Source organism: Delphinus delphis, chromosome 1, assembly GCF_949987515.2.
Source record: "Delphinus delphis chromosome 1, mDelDel1.2, whole genome shotgun sequence".
NCBI classification, from domain to species: domain Eukaryota; kingdom Metazoa; phylum Chordata; class Mammalia; order Artiodactyla; family Delphinidae; genus Delphinus; species Delphinus delphis.
Window position 1 is genome coordinate 84,648,998 of NC_082683.1, and position 18,203 is coordinate 84,667,200.

Consider the following 18,203-nt stretch of genomic DNA (forward strand, 5'->3'; position numbering starts at 1 on the left):
TGGCAATTATTTTCATTTAATTGGAATTCCTTCCCCCTAGCATTTTGCTTTATAAGAAAAGAGCAACTCGGAAAAAAACATTAACAGTGGAGTTTTATTAGTGAGGGTTGGAGGGGAAAAATGTAACTATCTCCTGAATTTGTCCTGAGGTTGGCTTTAAAAACCTCTTAAGTCAACAGAAAAGGTAATGTATATTGAGGGTTGACATTTAGGGTGGTAATCACAAGTCATTTTAACAATTATAATTGTCAAGTAAAAAGTAAATTGTTTTAAATGATCTTCACATTTATTAAAGAAAATGCCCTAATGCCTTTTTCAAAAATCTTGTTTATTGGCAAGCAGTGTATTGGGCAAAGATAATCACTTAACTGTGGCTTTCTATCTAGTTCAGTTTCTATATTTTCAAGAAATAGAAGTAATCTTTTTACCTTGACTTTTAAAAATTATTTGTTTTATATAACCCTGAAATTATAACACACATGGTAGATAGTAGCTGTTTTTGTTTTTGTTATTAGAGACAGCTTTTCAGGTGTGTTATCTATCTCTATTGGGAATGTGTACAGTTGACACTGGACAGTGACACTGTGTCTTTTGGAAATCCTTTAATATGGTCACTCTGTTTTAATATGCAAGTGGATTGTTTCTCATTAATGATTCCTTCCAGGAGAGAGTGTATTTCATTAGTTTCATTGTTGGCTTTTCCTGTTTTTAATCCATATGCAGTGTTTTTTGTGTTGTTAACTATACATTCTGTATTTAACATCTTTACTGAGTTTATCATGTTTTTGCCATAAATCTTATACTTAGTATGAAAATACTTTTTCCTGATTGTTTTTGAGTACTACAAACCTTCCCTTTGCATAGACACATTTGAGAGGCCTTTCTGCAAATTAACTTGAGCTTTTACTGTCAGAAATCTTTGCCCTAGCAAGATCACTGCAATCCCGATTGCTGAACACAGACTGACTTGTGTGCTGCCATTATTTCCTGGAATTTTGCAAACACACGAGCTTGAAGTGAGCTTGCATATCTAGTTTACTCATTTGTAGTCATCTTCCCTCAGCCAGCTATTGAAAGTGCCTGGATTTCTATTCTTGTGTATCCTCAGCTCTTGTTCCTCTTGTATGTTGCTAACAGGTGATTTTAATTTACATATTGTTTCCTGATTTCTCTAGCTTTTGTATCTTAGGTATACTTGTGTATCTTCCATCTACATAAAGATACTATTTTTTAATTAAAGGAAGAATGTCAAAGGCTTCTAGAGGGCTTTCTAGCAGTTAGCATATTCATAGTAGATATTTGGCAGTCAACCTCATTGAAAGAACTCAGCCCCAAAGAAACTCTGCTTATTGTGAAGTTAGTGTTTTTGTGTCAGTAATTGCTTTTTGCATTAATTTAGATAATATGACCCAGAGCCAGGTCTTTTCTTACAAGATATCAGATTTTTTTGTATGATGTTATTGAAATAGTCACCTAAGAGTGAATTTTGCTACTCATCTTTTGACGTTCATATATTGGGGAGAGATATAGATTCTATTACTTGGCTCAACATTTCCCGTATAGGAATGAGTAAAAGAAGACCTATTTTCAATGCTTTGTCTTTACAGAAGAGTATTGAATTAATACTTATATTACTCTGGCTGAGAGAGTTGATACTTGGTTTTCATTCTCATATGATGATAGGTACATTGCCTAATTCAAATATAATTCAAATCCTGATGTGTATGCAGTCCCTTTAAGTGAGTTTTCATCAGTAATTATTGAAATTGGTGAACTTGGGTTGAATTGTGTTTTTAGGTTAGTTTTTAGCTTGGTAAATATATTCACATAAATCTTACCTTTTTTTGAATTTTATTTTATTTAGTTTTTTATACAGCAGGTTCTTATTATCTGTTTTATACATATTAGTGTATACATGTCAATCCCAATCTCCCAATTCATCCCACCACCACCACCACCCCCAACACTTTCCCTCTTGGATAAATCTTAATTTTGTATATTAAAGGAACGGGTTTTCTTTTTTTAGAGTGGGAATATTTTAATTATAAGCTTTATATACATAAGGAGCTATTATAGAGGTTTACTTTTTCCATAACAGGGCACTCTTGATTATATTTTAGTCTGTTTCAGTTACTTTCCTTCTTCAACAGTGTGACAATTAAAATAGTCATACTGAGGTAATACAAAAATTCTCTTTCAAACACCAAATGTGAAAAATATGTTGGTCTACTATTAATATAGTTCTGGTTTTACACACTTAATAGATCTTGGTCTGCATAGATATCAGGCTTGATCTATTTATGTATTGTTATCAGAAGAATTGTTTTCATTTTTGAGGTGAATTATAGAGCTAAACATGTTCTTCATTTCTGGACTGTTACTTTATATAGTAAATGTTTATTCTTCTAATGAAAAATTAACAGTGTGATCCCCTGTTCTCTAGTTCGTTCCAGGTTTCTATCCAGCTGGAGTAGCATTGGTGATTATATAGGAACAGAAAAAAACATAATAATCATAACAGCAGCACAGTCCTTTTATAATTCATATATTTTACATATGTGTAAAATATATATATGTGCTTTTACGTATGTGATCTTTTATCTAATCCTCATAATAACCCTGCAAGGAAACATGGCAGCCATTGTCATATCTGTTTTCCAGGTTCAGAAAGATTCTGAGATTCAGAAAGGTTAAATAACTTGTTCAAGATGACCTTTCAACTCTAGAGGTGTACTCCTTCTATTCCAGAACTTCCCTGGGATGGCATTTAATTTGCTTATTCAGCAAGTTATTAAAAGTTATTCAGGTTGAACAACCTAGGTTAAGGAAGATAATATTGGGTTGGCCAAAATGTTTGTTGGGATTTTCCTTAAGATGTTATGGAAAACCCAAATGAACTTATTGGCCAACCCAAGAGTTTTTGCTCATTTCATGGTAGTTGCTATTATGCATCATAGTGATATTTAGTTGTCTTGAGGCACCTCATTTAATGTGGCATCAAACAGAAGTTACCTTATACCTATACCAATTTTTATAAGTGTTACCATACAGCAAAAGATATGTGTATAATAAAATTAACTTTAAAGTATTGTGCAGACTATTATGGTACTACTTTGGCAGCACTGACTATATTTGTGACCCTTGTTAATTTTTTTAAATTAAAATATTTGCAGATTTTTAAAATTAAAAGTATTAGCACATATGTTTAACTGGTTACATTTTAGATTTAGATAACACTTTTCTATTTAAAGAAGGTAGTATTTGTGGAAACCAGTATATATTGGTTGGAATAGTAAAGAACAGGGTATGGAATTTGATCCCTTTCCTGGTGACTTATGTGCAGTTTTTCATCGTTGAGTTTCATTGTCAAAGTCATACTTTTTCTAATTTTTATTTCTTAAGATTGCTGATATATTTTGTTCACTTTTACAGGCCCTAGATGGTCAGAATATTTATAATGCTTGCTGTACCCTAAGGATTGATTTTTCCAAACTTGTGAATTTGAATGTAAAATACAACAATGATAAAAGTAGGGATTATACTCGACCTGATCTTCCATCTGGGGATGGACAACCTGCATTGGACCCAGCTATTGCTGCAGCATTTGCCAAGGAGACATCTCTCTTAGGTATGATTTTTATTGTCTGTACCACTTTTCTCCCATTTTGCCAAATGGGAAAGTGCCTGTTAAACTCCAGTAAGTATAATGAATCTCCCATTTTCGAATTTAAGAAATTATGTTAGGTTTCTCCCCGCATCAGGTAAGAAAGCATATGTATGCTGTTGGAAGAAAACCCTAAGTTCATAAGTATAATGAAAATTATATGTTATATTCTTTTTCACCACTCTCATCTTCTCTCCCAGAATAGAAGAGGAAAAGCTCTAATGAAGAAATACTGTTGAGTTCTTAATAAAATATTTACACTTTAAATTGAAGTCATGCTGTCTAGGGCCCCTTGTGCATATTCTTTAGGGCCAATCTAATTGTTTCAATTTAGCACTGCACAGACAATGAAAAGTTAACAGATGCAGCATATAATGGGAGTAGGTGTATAGAATTTTTTCAAAGCATATTATATTCTCTCTTTTAAACAATTTTAACTAGAAAGAATTTTATATAAAATTTATTTTGGTATTTATCAGTATTTGCATTTTGTCTTAATCATTGTATTTCACCTCATTCTACAATGGATTTGACCCACCTAATCAAAAACAAAACAAAACAAAAATTTGCAACTAATAGTTGACAGAGTCAAGATGAAGAAAAAATAAAGGAAAATGTTATTTTGTAAGTAAAATAAGTGATTTATAATTTAAGATGAAATTTTACAGTTTTATTTGATGTATTCAGGAAATTCTTGGTTTCTGAAGTTTCTAAGATTATCATTAAATGAGTTGTTTCTGTACATATGGAACCCAAGATTGATGAGTCACAAACTAGTTCTTACAGTTTATGTTTATCAATTAAAAAAGAAAAAGCATTATAATGAAGTAATTTTTGGAAATAGATATTTACTTACTGTGAATATATAGCATGTGTTATCCATTTATAAATATGTAATATAAGTGATACATCTATGAACTGAGACACACTAATGCACAAGAGAAGCATTTGATATGTGAAATTAATTCTGGTAATTTTAGACAAAACTGACCCTTTATTCTAGTTGTCTAATACATATAGCACAAGTCATAGCAGTTTATCAGGACCATAATAGATTCTTTAGGTTGGTAACATTCTTTCTTGAGAGAATCTCTATCACTGTGTGGGGCTAATTTAAGGCTTTATTCCCTCAACTTGGCTTGTAAGTAGATAATATTGACTATGGTGTACCATTTTTTAAAGTCAAGAGTGAGACAGTAATGAGTGATACATGGCCTTTGCTTGTAATTGTTACTGTGAATTCTTAAATTTTTTTAACTGATAGAAATTATTTTAGAAATAATGTCTTTTAGACATTGTTTAGACATTCTAAATGTCTAAATTGTTTAGACATTCTAAAAGACATTCTAAATTGTCTTTTAGAAAAGACAAAAATCAGCATTTACTGAATAGTTTCTATGTCATAGGCATTCTGCAAGTCACTTAGCAGATACATTATTAATCCTTAAAATAACCAAAGTAGAAGATGACAACAAGATTTTTTATAGTAGTTTCTAAGAAGTTTAAAATATTACATGCAACTCATTAAAGAAACAAGGGTAAAATACCAAGAAACTTCAGCTAGCGTCAAACACATGACCGTAGTAATCACTTTCTTGGACCCTAAGAGCTATGTGTGTTTGCTCATTTGGGTGTAGTTAGATGAGTTTGTATGTGTTTTTGATTCTGGGTGGAGTCATGGTTAGAGGGAATTCATCATCGTTTTCCTTGTAATCTCATGGCTTTGATGGAATTTTTTTAAAGTAATAATAAGTCTCATAAAAGATTATAAAGTTACACCATAACTAACTTCTGTCTTATTCAGTGCTTTTATCATTTTTCAAGTGTTCTACATTTTTGCATGAAAAGATTATGAGTAAAGTTGCTCAGTTCTTAGTAAATAAATTTGGTGTCTTCTTCCAGCTCTGTCTTGAATATTTTAATATAATATGCTGGCATACCTCGTTTCATTGTGCTTCACAGATACTGTTTTGTTTTTGTTTTTAAAAAACAAATTGAAGGTTTGTGGCAACCCTGCATTGTCAGATGATGGTTAGCATTTTTTAGCAATAAAGTATTTTGTAATTAAGGTATATACATTTTTTTTAGACATAATGATGTTTACACACTTAATAGACTACAGTATACTGTAAACATAGCTTTTGTATGCACAGGAAAACGATAAAATTTGTGTGACTCACTTTATTGCAATACTTGCTTTATTGTGGTGGTCTGGAACCAAAGCTGCAATATCTCCAAGGTATGTCTGTATTTTTGTTTCTGTGCTCTGCCTGATAAGAACAAGGAAAATATTTTGTGGTGAAACTATGTGAATTCACCTTCCTTTACTGAATGACTTCATCATTTACCTGTTTTAATGGTTTTACATCTTACAACTGGGTTTTTTTATTTTAAATGTCTGCAGATAGTTTTTGAAAATGGGTGAGTTATAAGTTTTAAAAATCAAATAATGGAATTTATAGTTTATGAGATAACTTATATTTTGATTTTTTTCTTATTTTCTATGTAAATACATACTTGTACAAAATTAAAATCACACTATTTTATTTGAATTATTCTACTGAGAATTTTTTTGAAAATTGATAATTATAATAGCTTCATAACATTCTAGTGGATATATAATACTTTTGGAAGTTTGTTGGACATTTAGTCTACTTTCATACTTTTCATCAGTATAAATGGTGCTGTGACAAACACCTGTACATAACTTTTTTGTCTCTTATTTACTTAGACTAGATTCCTGGAACTAGAATCATTGGGTCAAAGAAAATGTTAAAGCCTTCTGAATCTTGTTGCAGATTTCTTTCTAGAATGGTGATATTTAAACTAACATGAATTGTATATGAGGCTGGCTATTGTACTTTTTCCTCTACCAGCTTATTATAATTGTTATTATTTTATGAACTAGTTTATAATTTTTCATTGCTTATTAGGTACTTACAAGTCTCTGAATTGGTTGTCTGGATTCTTTCTATTAGGATGTACAAAACATAAAATGTATATTAAGGATATTATGTTCATATTTGGTATGAACTAAGCATTCAACTTTATACTTACATTTTAGACTGGCTAGTTACGGAAAAATATTTTAAAATAATTCATCACAATCCAAACCTTTCCATTTACAGGACATTAAGGTAACTTTTTTTTACCCCCCACACCTTTGGTGGGTACCGTTATCTTTATGAGGAACCACTTACTGTTTTGCTTTTTAAAGTAGTCATCAAACACTCTTAATAGTGACATACACTGTTATGTTAGTGAGGTCATGCCTTCTGGAATGGTGACTAAATTTTTTTCTCTGTTTATTTACTTCTAGTGATATTTAGTAAGTCAGGTGACTTCAGAGTACAACAAACTAATATTGATAGGATCCATTTCCTGCTTGAGTCTTCCTCAAACAGTACTTGTGCAAAATGAAATAATTGCTCGGTATCCTTTTATTTCAAAGATTCTGTAAGAACACAGATACTAGGTGATAATTCTTTTCTGCTAAATATTTAGGGGGATTCACGTTACTTTGTATGATTTTTATATTATATCTAAGCACTTGACTAAATTTAATTAATTTGGAATCAGTATTATAAATTTTAATTCTCGGCTTTCTAGGCTTCATTTTTTTAGTGCTAGGGACCACAGTGTCTCCAAAAATGTAATTTATTCAAGAATGGAGACTGAGGGCTTTTTAATTAGTTAGAAATCTGACATTTAAATACATAATCACAAACTTGGCAGACTATTAGTTATTCACGTATTCTACATCAGAGAACAAGGTGATCAAAAATTCTTGAGATTATAAATTGAGATGTCATTATAATGATCATTTTATCATGTTTAAGAAGTGTAGTTAATTTATTAAGGGGTGGTCACTTTTAGAAAAACTGCTAGAAGTAATTAATTTTTCATGATCATGTTGTCTACATTTTTAAAATTAATGCAGATAATATGTACAAAGAATACTTACTTTAGAGCCTTCTGTGTATTTTGAGTTAATAAGTAGCAGCCGTTCTCATCATACGGTTTTAACAGAAAAGCAAAACAAACTTTGTATAGGATATCTTTTGAGGTGAAAATAGTTGATAATTGAGAACAGATATAACAACCATTTATTCATAAGGGTAAATATGTAGTTCTTGTAGATCAGTTTTTCTCAAACTTTCCTGCACATCAGAATTACCAGGTCTTACCCTAGATTGAGAATCCCTAATGATTAGTGGGTTTCTAATTTTTTAAGATTCCAGGATTCCAAGATGTAGTGGGAGTTGAGAATTACTACTATAGAGGAAAGTTTGTAATTTTTTAGGTGCTTTATTTTAGTTTTTTAGCAAAATTATTAGTGTTCTCATAAAAACATACTTTATACCTATTGAGCCAGTATTCTAATCCTTTTCTTTATTCAAGCCATGTAAATCTGTCTTGGTATCGGTACAATTCCAGTGTTTAGCTGTTAAATTGAATTTGGTTTTCTTTTCTATGTGTTTATGATGCATAAAATTAACAAGTAAACTTGTTTTTAAAATATTTTTTAAAACTTACTTTAAACTTAATATTTTAAAATTTATTTTTAAATGACTTCTGAAAGCTTTTGTTTTTGTTACTTTTGAATGAGTTATTTACATGGTGTTTTTTTTTTAAGTTTTTATTATCAAAGACTTCAGTTATCATATCCATTATCTCAATTCACTAGTTCCCACACTTGTTTTATCTGTTCATTTTTTCTGTTGTATTTTGAGGCAAATCCTTAACATCAAGTCATCTCAAACATAACCATAATTTCTCTAAAGTAATGACATTTTCTTACCAAGCATACCTGATCAAAATTGATTAAAACCTGATTATCATACCTATCAAAATTGATGATGATTTCTTAATGTTGCTGAATACCCAGTCAATCTTGCATTTCCCCAGTTGTCTCAAAAAATGTTTTTTAAGCATTGATTTGTTCAGAATAGGATCTTCTCAGGGGCCACACATGGCATTTGGTAGTTATGTCTCCTGAATGTCTATTACTCTGTTAAAGTCCTCTCCCTCTGCCCCAACCCTCAGTTCCATTGACTTATTGTGGAAACCTAGTTATATTCTTTAAGAAAATGCCACAATCTGGATTGGTCTGGCTATTTATTTCCTTATAGTGTCATCTTTTTTTTTTTTTTAAGATCACGTGTTCCTGTGTATTCATATTTATTTATTCATTTTTAAAAAATATTTATTTGGCTGTGTCGAGTATTAGTTGCGGCCTGCGGGCTCTAAGTTCCCTGACCAGGGATCAAACCCAGGCCCCCTGCATTGGGAGCACAGAGTCTTAACCACTTTCTGTCTTTAAAATGTCTCTTTTAAAGAGGAAGTTGCAAGAGCTGGGATAGAATTGTTCATTTTAAAATTTGGATAACATTTTTACTTGTGAATCATGAATTAACTTGAAGCAATAAGCTTTAAAGAATTTATTTAACTCCAAGTACATTTTATATAATATTTGAATTAATATGTTTTAAATCTGAAAATTTTTTTGTCTTCTCAGCAAAGGAAATAGTTGGTGGTAATTGTATACTTCATACTTTGGAGGTATAATGGGCCATAAACATTAGGAGAAATACATTATTACATCAGTTCATATTTACTTATTTACCCGCCTTCTCAAATGGAATAAGCTTATAACTGTAGGACTAAAATGTTATTCATAGGCTGCTTTTTAACTATCCAGGGTACACATTTTCATTCAGAGTTCTTAATGGTTGATTTTATAGTCCTAAACTGATTTGTTATGGTCATCCATTCTATTGTTCTCAGCTATAGCTTTAAGAAATTTCTTTTATTAATCCTACGTTTACCTCCTCCTTTTCCATGATACCCTGTCACACATTTGAAAACCTTATATTTATCCTGGTGTTCATATTTTTAAAGCTAAACAGCTAAACAACAGAAATTGATTCAGTGGTAATCAACTTCAGCCTTTGGATGTAGAAGACAGATTTAAATTAAATCATACTGTAGATTTAATCTTGAAAAATTTTTAAGAGTTGACAGTTATGTATGTGGTATGGCTAAGACAAAGTAAAGCCTTCTAAAGTATATTACTGCTACCTCTGCAATTAGTAGAAGAAACACTATGCATTTGTGACCATAGTATAAAATGTGCCTCTATCTGAAGGAGGTAAAAGTTATGCAGAAAGTTTTCAGTCTCTAAAGATGGAAAGCAGTAGATACATACAGGAAATTTTAGTGTTTTTTTTTTTTTTCCTGAGTTCCTCCTAACTTCATATTTCTCTTCCTTTGAATTTCTATATTTTTTTCTTTTTCCTGTTGATTTTAATTTAAAAATGGTATTCTGTCTCTGAATCTACCTCTCCTTTTTGCCCCACTTTCTGAATTTTTCTTACCCGCCTTAATTGCTGTGAGCTTTTCACATTCCTAGAAGGATTCTACCTCACCTCAGTGGCATCCTGCTTTATTCATTAATTGCATTTTTCAGCAGTCATTTTAGCACTGTGCTGGGTACTGTAGGGGCTCAGAAAAATTACAAGGTTTCTGTGCTTGTAATCTTGTTTATACTCTGGTGGAGGCAGCATACGCCTGAATATCTCTAATGTGAGGCAAACTGAAATATATAATAGAGTTTAATGTAATATTAGAGCATAATGAAGTGAGTAATTTATCATCCAAAGGAGAAAGTGGAAGGGCTTTATGGGCCAAAGGCATTTGATTTGGATAAGAATAAAGGATTTAAAAAACACAGCATGAGAAATGTGATGAAGAATATATCATGCATGTTTAGGAAGTGACAAGTATTCAGTTGTGAATGAGGCATAGGGTAATTGGGAAAACATGAAAGGCAGTGATGTCAGAAAGAACTAGTTTGAGAGAAGATCTTAGAACTGATGCTATCCCAAGGAGTATACTGGAGACTGTTAGTCTAAGTAAGGTAAAATTGTGAATCTAAACTAGGGACAGAAATGAGAATGGAAAGAAAGAAACATGGGAAAAATTAAATGTAAAAGTAATAGGACTTGGCACCTTACAATATGATGACTCATGAAGAATTAAACTTGTGGAGGAGTCCACCTAGACAGTAGGAAATTCAGCCTAGGACTTAGGCAAGAGTTCTGTGGGGTTGAGAATTTGAAAGGCCAGAGGAATGTTGTTTTGGTTTAGAGAGATCAGATTTGTAGTTGCCAGACACAGGGCTTGAGGGTGGGGAGAAATTGGATAAAGGTGGTCAACAGGTACAAACTTCCAGTTATAAGATAAATAAGTACTAGGGATGTAATGTAACATGGTACATATAACGAACACTGCTCTATGTTATATAAGAAGGTTGTTAGGAGAGTAAATCCTAAGAGTTCTCATCACAAGGAGAAAAAATTTTTTTCCTATTTCTTTAATGTTGTATCTGTATGAGATGATGGATGTTCACTAAACTTATTGTGATAATCATCTCATGGTGTATGTAAGTCAAATCATTATGCTGTACACCTTAAATTTATAAGGTGTATGTCCATTATATCTCAGTAAAACTGAAAGAAAAAAAAAACTTTGGTTTAAGATTCTCAGGTATAAGAGAGCAAGAGGGCTAAAGACTTGAAATTGAAACTTTAAGCACTACACATTTATGTTGTGGGAAAGTAAAGAAGTAAGGGATTGAGGGATGAAATAAATAGGGTTAAATTAGAAGTGCCTATTCAGTTTAGTAGTTACCATAAAGTTTATTCTTATTCGTAAGAATGGGTATAAATCAAATTATAATGGATTAGGAATGTAAATTTGATAAAGTACTTACTATTCTTTGAATAAGTGCTGTAGGAAGAAAGGAGAAATGGGATGGTAGTTGAGGAGCAAATCAGGGCCCAAGAGGAAATGTTTACAGTAAAGGAGTATGCATAATCATTAAGAGTATGTGGTCCAAATCCAGACATCCTCAGTTCAAAAGCTGGCTCAACTTCACTGTCTCAGCTTTCACATTTGTCATGGATATAATGATAGTAATCCCCATGTTTTAAGGCTAGTGTGAGGATTAAATGTTTTAATACATACAGAGAACTTTTCACAGTGTCTGGCATAGAATGAATGCTAATTTCATATTAGCTAGTATTTGTTTTGAAGGCTAGCTTAAGTCCTAGAATTGATTGTAGTAGATTGGATCAAGAATATAGTGGAAATGTTGGGGCCTACGAAATATAGAGATACTTTTCAGGACCATTGTGAGAACTGGAAGGAATTTTTATCAAGCTCACAGAGAGATTTAGGGGTAGAGCTGGAGCCGGAACTGAAGTCATCAGCTTTTGATAGTCCATATTCTTTCTTCTCACCATTTGTATCTTTATGAAGAAAGGGGAACAGATAGAGAGGACTTTTGAAGTTGATTGAAAATTTTGGGGGAATTCTGATCTCAGTCTTACAAGATACTTGCTGAACATAACAAGGACTTAAGTCTAGTGGATTTTTAGGGAATTCTTGAAAATAGAATAGGAAATGCGGCTAACATCAAATAACAAAATGTTCGTGGAATCAGTTTGGGGTTGTAGGGTGTGTGTGTGTGTGTGTTTTCACTCTAATATTTTACAAACCTAGATGAAAGCATATCCAAAATGTAGGATTTGATTTATCCAAGTCTGGCATTGTAGAGCATTAATGGATTAGGAACAAGCAAGCCAAAATGCTCTAGACATAGTATAGTCTAGCCAAGGGAGAACAGAAAGGGAAGTGGTTGTCATATAGGCTAAAAATGGGTTGGTTCAGTGGCTGGTATGGGAGTAGGAGGATCTATAAGATGGAAGAACGAAGTCAGGAAAGGGGATGTAATGTTAGAAATGAATGGCAAAAAAAGAAAAAAATCAAAGATGTAGCAAAAGAAGTTGGTAAAACAGACTGATACAGTAAAAATCATCAAAGTAGAAGTTTTTAAGAAATCGTGAGACCAGTGTGTCAGACAGATCACAGGATGAGGACAAGAGCTGAGATAGAAGGAAGAAATAAAGCCAGGTGCCAAAGTCTTAATGTAATGAGAGAAAATGTCCCAGTGACCTAATGGCTGTTTTGATGAGAAATGATTGCATGGTACGACCTCAAAGACATTCTAATTGGTGACGGCAGAACAGCAGTCTGAAAGTAACATTGGGTGGTGAGATAGTAGGATGAATAATGCACCCTTTACTTTCCTTTGGGGAAGGGTTTAGGGAGGTAAAAATGACTTTTTGAGAGGGTTATAAGATAAGTTTCATTAGGACCAAGCAAGCTTTTAATTAAAAATTTTCTCTAAGGAACACATTGAATAAAATGCAATTGTTAATGATAGAAAAGAAAAATGGGTTCTAGAGGGTAAAATAAAAATTGAAGGGAAGCTTGGTGGAAGAGGAAGAATGGATTGTTTGAGGAAAAAATAGCAGCTGTCATTCTTGTCAAAGGTAAAATTTTTATTTTCAAGTCAGGAAATAAAATATTGTAAAAACTGCCCCCCTCACCCAGGACCCTATACTACATGAATTATAACAGGCCTCAAAGTCCCACCACCAATCCTCTGTTCAGTCGTGTGTGAGAATAACAACCACCAGATGTCTTGAACAGGGAAAAGAAGTGTAAGACCAAAAACAGGGGGAAGAACTTTAAGACCAAAAGATATGATGTAATTGACTTTGGATCGATGTTTCAGAATAGGAAATGAAAGGATAGAACAAATTCTGCATCTCTAAAAAGCATGGATAAAACTGTCGTAGTCAAGAGGAGCCTAAGGAGGTATGACTAAATCTAATAACGGCATCCTGAAACAAAAAAAGGACATTAGATGCAAATTAAGGAAATCTGAATACTTTATGGACCTTAATTAATAATAACATTAATACTGGCTGATTAGTTGGAACATATATCATACTATTGTATGATAGTACAATATATCTATTTATAATATATATGATATATAACTATATCATGCTATAGTAAGATATTAATAATGGGGGAAAAGGGGTGCCCAAGGTTATAAGAACTGTGGAGAATTTTTAATTTTTCTGTAAATCTAAAACTGTTCTAAAGTAAAAGTTTATTAAAAATTATAGATAAAATTTGCAAATGATTTAAGATGTTATCAAGAACAGTTTAATTCTTCAGTTGTAATGGACAAGGTTAGGGATGTCTGTGTACCTCAGCAAAATATGACCTGAGGGATAGAGGGATAGACAGATGCATAATTTGTAATCACTTCATCCCTGTGCACTTTGAATCTCTATCAGATAGGTACATGGCAGTGTGGCCATCAGTCTCAGGGAGAAGGGGGCTAGTAATGTGTCAGAACTAATATAAGAAATTTATAAAATTGCTGAATCACTCAAAATTCTGGGTGGCCCAGCCAATGAAGATCATTTCACATAGAAGGGGGATCCCTGTGACACCTTCCTTTTCATGTGGCAGTTTATGAAGCTCTTTGACATTATTTGATTCTTACAACAATACTGAAAGTAAAACACATTTTTATCCCCCATCTCAATATGCATAAATAGTGTTTTTTACAGCATACCTGCTGCCTTGAAGACGTAAATCATTAAAATTAAAATAATTTCTACAGCTAAAAGTAATCCATTAGAGCCAGTGTGCATAACGTGTTTTATATGTTTTTTTACAAAGGGAAGATAGTAAATGTATTTTCTCTCACAGCTAGGAGTTAACATTAATATGAAAAGTACAGTGCACAATTCCTTTTCAGGATTCATTATAATAGTACATCATGAAATACTTCGTAGGTTTTTATATTTTTGTGTAGCAGACAACACTGAGATTAAACCTAAAAAAAAAAATTACCTTATTGACAAAATAATTTTTTAAAGAAGAGTATACTGAAGGAAATGGTGGAAACTATCCTTAGAGGCTTTAAAAGTCCAATAAAAACGTCAAGACTATTTTAGTGATTTGGAACTGTGAAAGGTGACTGAAATAGTTTTTCTAAGTTACCAGACTAGGAGAAGAAATAGTGGAAGAGAAATACATGCTAGTGGTGCTAAGGACAGTGACTGCCCTCATCTCTTGAAGTACTTTTGCATCATGCTCTGGGCTGCCTAAAATGAAGAAAGAACATTTGGCAAGAGGATAGATCATCTGACTTTAGTAGCAAGTGACCCAGAATGGTGAGAATAAATGGAGAAGTAGGGAGATTATGAAGTAGCATTTGGATAGTAGCAAGAACAGTGGGGACCTCATAGCTTACATTCCACATTTTGCTGAGCTTTCCATTATCTCCTTACTAGAAGGAGATAAATTGTATCTACTTGGAGCCACAAAATTTCACGAATATTTTCACAAGAAAATTAAGTCTTATTTTTACTAAAGTGTAATGTTGTTTATTAAAACGTGGCATTCTTTTTTTTTAAGTCTCTCACACTTCAAAAAGGGCTTTAGCCTAGTCTCTTAATTCTTAATTACCATTTTTTAATTAATGTTAATTATTTTAATTCTCAGTGATTATTTTTCCATGATGTCTTGATGTTTTAAATAATATTGTGCTACCACGGTATCTCCATTACAAATCCCAGACTTAAAGTTTCTTTGAATAAATTTTTCATCATTGAATATTTTGGTGAAGTATTATGATGTTTACTTGTATATTGGCATGGTAGAGATGTATTTTAGAAGAAACCATTTTCTGCAAAAATGAAGTGTTTAGACTGTTGTGTTTAGACTGATATATCAAATGTATTGATGTTTTATATGTGTTTCATGAATTAGTAATTTTTCTTGAAATATCAACAGAGAAAGACAAATGATAAGTAACTTAGAACTATAAGTTTTGGAATCTAACTACATGTCTAATAAGAGTATGCAAGATCAAAATGACTGTGAGTACATACCTAGGAATTAGGAATGTATCTTACAGTGGCAGCATTTTAAGATATCCATTGAATGTTAAATGGAAACAGCCTATCAAATGTAATGAGAGCTATTATATTTAACATTGAGAAGTTAGTAATACCATAGAATAGTTAAAGTGGTGGATCCTAAAAGGCACTAAAGTCTATTATGCATGAGTAATTATTAGACGTGAGAAGTTTCTATTTTAAAATTAGATCCTTATTTCTGGATTTACTTTAAAAATGAAATTTGCGAGTAGATACAACACGATTGGCCATGAGTTAATAATTGGTAAACAATTATGGATACATGGGGCTCATTATTCTAGTCTCTCTACTTTTGTATATGTTGGAAAATTTCCAAAACAAAAAGTAAAATCTAAAAAATAAAAGAGGAGAAATAAGAAAAAAAGATGGGGGGGAGGGAATCCGCAAAAATGGTATGTGGAGTGGTGGTGTGGGGGACTGTAAAATAAACTCATACAGAGCAAGAATGTAAGTGAGAAACACCATTCTACTGATGGGGGAGGTACTCAGAAAAGATAAAAGGAGATTGGGAGGGAAAAATTTTGTAAGTCAAAAACTAAAGAAGTTAAGAATTGTCAGTCTTCAAGAGCTGTTCACCCTGCCAATGAAAGGTCATAGTTTCTGTAAAGTAAAAAGATAAACAAACTTGGCTAAAAGAGTAACGTCTGAAACCAGAGGTAACAGCACATCCTTATGACATGTACAAGAAAGCTGGAAAGAGAAAAGAAGAAATAAAACATGAACTTATGGGACAACAGTACTAAGGGCCAGTTCTACCCAGGTACGTCATGAATTAACTTCATGTAGGTTGAATGTTTGTCGCCTTTATCATGAGAAGGAAAAAAAAGAACATATAACTCATTTCTTTAGTGAACTAATATTTATTGAGAAATAAGCTGGTGTGTAAGAATTTAAGGGATGAAAGGAATCCAAGTTTATTGATAATTGAAATACGGATAAAGATGCTGAGACAAAGGGAATTCCATGGAATAAATGAAGAATCCTGAAGATGACAGAACAACAGTAAGACTGGAAAGTAGAACAGTAGAAATAAGAAGGAAATGTTAAAACTGGTAGGTAAAGGATAGGAAAATATTGAAAGAGAAAGCTTGTGTGATAATAGAGACTTTTTCTCATTCTTTCTACGGGGGAAGTGTTGTAATTGAGAAACTTGTGTTATACCTATTTGAGTGTGGAATTAAGGAAAACAGATTATGGTAAGATTTTCTTTAGGTCACTTGAATTAATTAAATAATGATGTTCAGGGTGATTTTGTCTCTAAAAGTGAAGGACTTACTATATATGTTTTGTAAGCTGTAATTATTTGTCTAATTTCAAGCACGTTTATAAAGAAGGTAGCACTTGTATAAAAAAGTGAGTTACTGTTATGTTGAAGATGATTTTTTTTTAGATTTGGCTCCTCACTATGAACCATGGAAGTGAATTTTTCAAGTCTCTGACTTGGAGGTATATTCTTTATGCTGTGTTTGCTTTTCCATAGGAAATGGAATGTTGTATATTTAATTTTTTTTAACATAATACAGGTATGTACCTTAGTTCTAATATTTAATGATTTCATTGAAACCAATTAATTTTATCTACTACTTATCAGCAACTAATTTTTCTAAATGTTATAAAAATTAACTTTCAGGAACCATTTGGAACGGTCAGCCCTAAGCCGTGCAGCCATCGTGCTTAAATTGGTTTTTGTAAACGACTTGTGTGTGTTTCGTAAAATATGCTTTATTTTAAAATTAGGGCTTCCTGTTGCAGCTGTTCCAGGAGCTCTGAGTCCTTTGGCTATTCCAAATGCTGCTGCAGCAGCTGCTGCAGCTGCTGCTGGCCGAGTGGGTATGCCTGGAGTCTCAGCTGGTGGCAATACAGTCCTGTTGGTTAGCAATTTAAATGAAGAGGTTAGTAAAATAATTTTCTAGTGTTTATTTTTTACCTCCATTTCATTTGTGAAAGTTTTTCATGTTTATTTCATTTTGCACTTGCCTTTCTTTTTATGTACATTCATTAGTCAAAGTATTTTCTGTGTGTTTCTACTTCCGAATAAAATCTATGTACTTGTTTAGGTAATACTTTATTTCTGTAGACAGTCATATCTCTTTTTATATATATATATATATATATTTTAACCTAACTACCTATTTTTCCTAAGAAAAATATGGTGAAGTACTGTAGTTTGGCTTTTTATCTTTTTGTTGTTCTCAAAAGGCAAATGTGATCTAATTTGCAGATGTAACTGTAAAACAATTTTGCTCTTTGCCTTTTCTAATTATTTGCTTGTTCATTTCATGCTTATGTGTCATTGCATTTTTTTAAATCTTATTTTATGTGAACTACTCTAATACATTTTTCTTTGAAGGTTCTTCCAAAGATCTTGACGAGGCACTCTTCCAGTCTTTCTTAGTAATTTTTTCTTTGCAGTTATTAGTCATTGTCTTCTAAAAATATTTTTCAACTTCACCCCTCCCTGAACCCCTCCCACCCCCTTAAATAAAGTTTATTGCTGAGTTATTTTCTTTAGTTGTACATTTTATGTCTGGTATATTTTATTTTGATTGCTATGGAAGCTGGTATGAAATGTGGGAAGCTCAATGTATCAGTTTATGATGTCTAATTTGAATATTTCATTTTTAATTGGCCTCTGTTAATATGAACATTAAGCTATTTTATCATTT

At 32.2% G+C, this 18,203-nt stretch overlaps 1 protein-coding gene across 4 annotated transcripts in view; it reads left to right on the plus strand.

The window, feature by feature from the left end:
* PTBP2 (polypyrimidine tract binding protein 2) overlaps positions 1 to 18,203 on the plus strand; it is an 83,975-nt gene that overhangs the window by 52,076 nt on the left and 13,696 nt on the right. For 2 of the 4 annotated variants that reach the window (XM_060026034.1, XM_060026025.2), the window contains exons 8-9: positions 3,433 to 3,628; positions 17,275 to 17,429. In XM_060026034.1, coding sequence (XP_059882017.1) covers positions 3,433 to 3,628; positions 17,275 to 17,429 — 351 coding nt within the window. The remainder of the gene's footprint in view (positions 1 to 3,432; positions 3,629 to 17,274; positions 17,430 to 18,203) is intronic. The other 2 variants (XM_060026042.1, XM_060026051.1) reach the window with 1 other exon arrangement.